This window comes from Silene latifolia, chromosome 4, assembly GCF_048544455.1.
Source record: "Silene latifolia isolate original U9 population chromosome 4, ASM4854445v1, whole genome shotgun sequence".
NCBI classification, from domain to species: Eukaryota; Viridiplantae; Streptophyta; class Magnoliopsida; order Caryophyllales; family Caryophyllaceae; genus Silene; species Silene latifolia.
Window position 1 is genome coordinate 66,398,624 of NC_133529.1, and position 4,925 is coordinate 66,403,548.

Here is a 4,925-nt window from a genome sequence, read left to right on the forward strand (position 1 = left end):
TGTTTAATGTGACAATTGGATTTGAATGAATTATTATAAATACGATTTATAAATTGGTAAAATATTTTGGCACAAGTAATTATGAAATTACTAAGTCGATTTTTGTATGTGACGTATTTTTATTAATACGTTGATTTTTAATGTGTTAAAAATACATAACAAATTTATGTCACACATGACATGTGACATATTGACAATTGACAAAATAATATGGAATCCATATTATGTCAAAATGCCGAAATAGTGGAGGAGCATTAGGCTAACATTATGTTTATATTTAAAATGGAAAACACAATGATGAAAAAGCTATAATAGCCATGCAACCCTATTCATCTTGTGAAGACAAATATGGGCATGCATTGGCTCTCCTTCTTCTCCACTCCCACCGGTTTTGGGAAGAGAAAAATCCTAGTGATTTTTCTTCTTATTTTACCTATTATTCACTTAGAGAAAAACTAGTGAATGATTATTATTATTCATCTAAAATAAGAGTTTTAGAAAGAGAAAAATCCTCCATAATCTCTCCTCTCCTACCCGGTTTTAGGAGCATAAAACCAAATATTTTTGGGTTCAATTTTTCATAAGATTAATATTATACTAGTATTTGTAATATTAATCAAATTAAGAGAAGCCTTGGGTATAATACATAGGGAGAGATCTTACACTTAGATCTTTGTTCTTCCATAAGGATAAGCTCAAGAACAAGAGAGAAAGGTGATCTCTTTTGTGCCCTCTAAACCGAAATACTACAATGTAAGGACATTATTTCTCTTCTCTTTTATTAATGTTTGCATGCATAAAATCCGTTTTAATTTTATGACAAATTAATTAGACATATATGAGTATGTTAAATATGCATATGAATCTACATTTCTTTCAGGATGGGCCTTCGACCCTGTAATACTACGAATGTTTTGAGTTACTGTTGTGATACCTTGTGATAAGATTGGTATCATTGATAATCATAAATGGATAATTGTGTTGGATGGTGCTTAGTTATGAGGATGTTTATAAGTGTTGTGGTAGTAGTTGTAGGCGAACTTCGGGACGAAGTTCATTTTAAGGGGGGAAGACTGTAATACCCCGTAATTTAATAGTAATTTATGAGAATAATTTATGTAATTTAATAATTAGTTAAAGGGCATTCTAATAATAATTACAAGTAAGACGTTAATTAAATAATAAATTAAGTATCCAAGTCGGGAATTGGGCTTAGCTAATCATTGAACTTTGGGCCGTGTGACATAGTTATATATATGGACCGAAATTTATTAATCTAGTATGAGTGTGATCGGGAATTGTATCGGGAATTAATAATAATAATAATAATATGGAAATAATAATATGTAAAGGTAATAATAATTACATCAATAATTATTCTAATAATAATAATGTTATGGCAAATAATAAAATTAGTAAAGATGGTTCGTGGAAATCCGACTTATGGTAAGACTAGTATAATAATAATAATAATAATAATAATAATAATAATAATAATAATAATAATAATAATAATAATAATAATAATAATAATAATAATAATAATAATAATAATAATAATAATAATAATAATAACAATAATAACAACAATAATAATAATAATAATAATAATAATAATAATAATAATAATAATAATAATAATAATAATAATAATAATAACTAGTTTTGTGACCCGTGAAATTCACGGGTTGTTCTGTTTTTAGTGTAATACTTTAGTGATTTAATACAATAACATACTAAAATCAATTCAATTTACGGTTTTCATGTTTGAAGGGTTGTATAAATTGAATTAGTCTTTTATACAACAGTTTATCAAAAATTAAAATTTCATATATTAGATATACTAAGATACCCCTATCAAAACTAAAGTAACGCAATGCAAGCTAAAATGAATTAATAATATAAGTATTCATATAATCAAATTAAACAAAACTATATTATCAAACAAAGATCCCCAAAGATAGAGCACCCTCACAAATTAGATATCAAAATTTCATCAACAATTCTGAAAATAACATAAAACACACAATTAGAAATGTTATGACAAAAATAACATTTCATACCCCCATAAAATTGAAGCTAATACAATAATAATTGCGGAACTAAAAATTTTAAAGCAGTAACAACTTGAACAACAATTGGATCATTATTGCCGAATAATTCACCTATTAAACAATATTATACAAAAAATGCTATGTCATCCCCTCAAATTTTCCACCTTTTAGCCATATATTTCAACAGTAGGTCTCATGAGAGACCGTCTCCCACTAATTTAGTGGGAGACATAATAGGGAAAAGAGAAATTCAGTGGGCCCCTCACCACATCATGTGAGAGGTCTCTCAATAACGCTATTGAGGGACCGTCTCTCAGGAGTTTTTGTGATATTTCAAAATATATATAATAAATGCTCAAAAAATTATTAATCATCCACGATTTCACGTTGATGTCACCAATCTTTAGTTAGTATGTAAAATATAGTTGTTTAAGCAATCTTAGTATTTCACTTCTCCTTATAATCTTCTTTCTTCAATAAATCATACCTATTAAAAAAAACTAACACACTAATAGTGGAATTTGTTTTATGCAATATTATCGTTATTAACTTAGTTTCACCTTAAGTAATGAAAAAAAGAGGGAATGATAATCAAATCGTAGAGATGTAAGTATATTTATCTTGAAAGAGCTTAACACAATAAATAATCTTGATAGCACCTAAATGAGAACAAAACAAATACATACGCGAAATTGAAAATGTGATGAACACTTCATAACCCAATGAAACTTCCAATAAAAAAATAAAAAAAATTAGTTAATAATATCGGTGAGACCAATCATAACCCAATGTGATGAACACTACGCATAAGACTTTCCTGGGATATGCTCGGATGTTAGTAGATGTTAAAGTAGACCAATCTTTTCCAACTTCTCTGCAATTTATGGATGAGAAAGGTAAGGTACATGATATCAAGGTTGACTATGACTGGGTCCCTGTTAAATGTACGCAGTGCCAGGGCATTGGGCATAGTAAGGATCAGTGCAGAAAGAAGACAGAGATCAAGAAGGTGAAACAGGTGTGGCAGAAGAAGGCTGTTCAACCTGGTATTGTACAGGGAGTGGCTAAGGATAAACCTCGTGCTCGCTACCCTGGGCGCAGGCCTAGGGTGGTGTTATACAAACCCCTATTTGGTATAATTACTCGTGTCATGAATCGGGATGGTAGTGGTCCATCGTACATCGTGGTAACACATTTTTAGATGCTTTAAACATGGCTACTATTAGAAACACCCAGTTGAGGAAGAATGGGACTGGGAATGGCCTAGGAGAAGTAATTGAAAATGGTTAACCTAGGATTTTGGAACATTAGAGGTCTTAATAGCCTGAATAAACAAAAAGAAATAAAGTGGTTTTTACACAACAATAATCTGGGGCTATTTGGATTAGTAGAGACTAAAGTTAAGGCAGTGCATTGGAATAAAGTTAGGAATGCTATTTGTAGTGATTGGTCTATATGTACTAACAACTCTTTTGCTAATGGTGGGAGAATTTGGCTGTTGTGGAACTCTGGTCTTCTGGAAGTGGATATTCTGGATATTACTTCTCAGACAATACATGCTCAGATTACTATCAAAGGGAATAACATTGTGTTCAGGTTCACTCTTGTTTATGGATACAACAAACCAGCAGAGACGGTAGATTTATGGAAAAGTTTACAGAGGTATAAGAGTATGCATCATGGGCCTTGGTTGGTTGGTGGAGATTTTAACAATCTCCTCTTTTCTAATGAAAGACTGGGAGGAGCTGAGGTGATTTTAGCTGACATTAAACCTTTCCAGGATTGCTTACATTGTTGTGATTTAACTGATATCAAGGCAATTGGCTCTTTCTTCACATGGGAACAACAAACAAGAGCTGGAGACTTTGGTATATAGCAGACTTGATAGGTGCTTAATCAATGATGATTGGATGAATTTGTTCCCTGAGGCATATGCTTATTTTATGCCTGAAGGCTACTTTGACCATTGTCCTTGTGTAGTTTATCCGTTTGGCAAGCCACTCACCAGAAAACCCCGTTTTAAGTACTTCAATATGTGGAGGTTGGATCCCAAGTTTAGCCAGGTGGTTAGTGAGGGTTGGCATAAAGAGTTTAGAGGGACCCAGATGTTTCAACATGTCAGCAAATTGAAACATTTGAAGCATGATCTTAAGAAGTCGAACAAAGGTGCTTTGGGGGATATTGAAAACAAGGTGAAAGTGGCTAAAGTGGCTCTCCATAAAATGCAGGAAGAACTTATCTCTAATCCCATGGATCCTGGTTTGGTGGGTCTTTGTTAAAACTTTGGCAGATGAACTTGTGTTGTTGAAAGATGCTTGGCATATGTTTTTGGAGCAGAAGGCAAAGGTGGATTGGACTGCTATGGGGGATGATAATACCCATTATTTTCATTCCCAGTTGAAACACAGGAGAGCTCAGAATAAAGTTATCCAAATTAAAGACCAAGGGGGATCTGTATCGGAGATTCGCAATCCAAAGAAGCCTTCATTGATTATTACCATGGATTGCTAGGCAGCAGAATATCTGTGGATAATGTCCGTGAATCTGTCATTCTTCTGGTCCTATTTTGAATGCAAAGACACCATGAAATTCTCACTGCTGAGGTCTCTTCCGAGGAGATTAGAAAGGCCATGTTTGATATTGGTAGCAACAAAGCTCCTGGGCTCGACGGTTATAATAGCCAATTCTACAAAGATACTTGGGCAATTCTGCGGGAAAGTGTCACTAAGGGCTGTGCGGGACTTCTTTACCTCTCGGTAAGTCGCTTAAACAAGTCAATGCTACTCTTATTACTTTGATTCCAAAAGTTGAGCTTCCTCAAGATGTGACACGTTCGGACCTATTGCATGTTGTAACTCCATTTACAAATGC

General features: G+C 33.0%; 1 protein-coding gene across 1 annotated transcript; it reads left to right on the plus strand.

The window, feature by feature from the left end:
- Positions 1-3,336: 3,336 nt before the first annotated feature.
- Positions 3,337-4,565, plus strand: LOC141651602 (uncharacterized). Its single transcript, XM_074459305.1, has 3 exons — positions 3,337-3,922; positions 4,035-4,318; positions 4,392-4,565. Exons 1-3 carry the CDS (start codon positions 3,337-3,339, stop codon positions 4,563-4,565), a joined length of 1,044 nt encoding a protein of 347 aa, XP_074315406.1.
- The last annotated feature ends 360 nt before the right edge of the window (positions 4,566-4,925 follow it).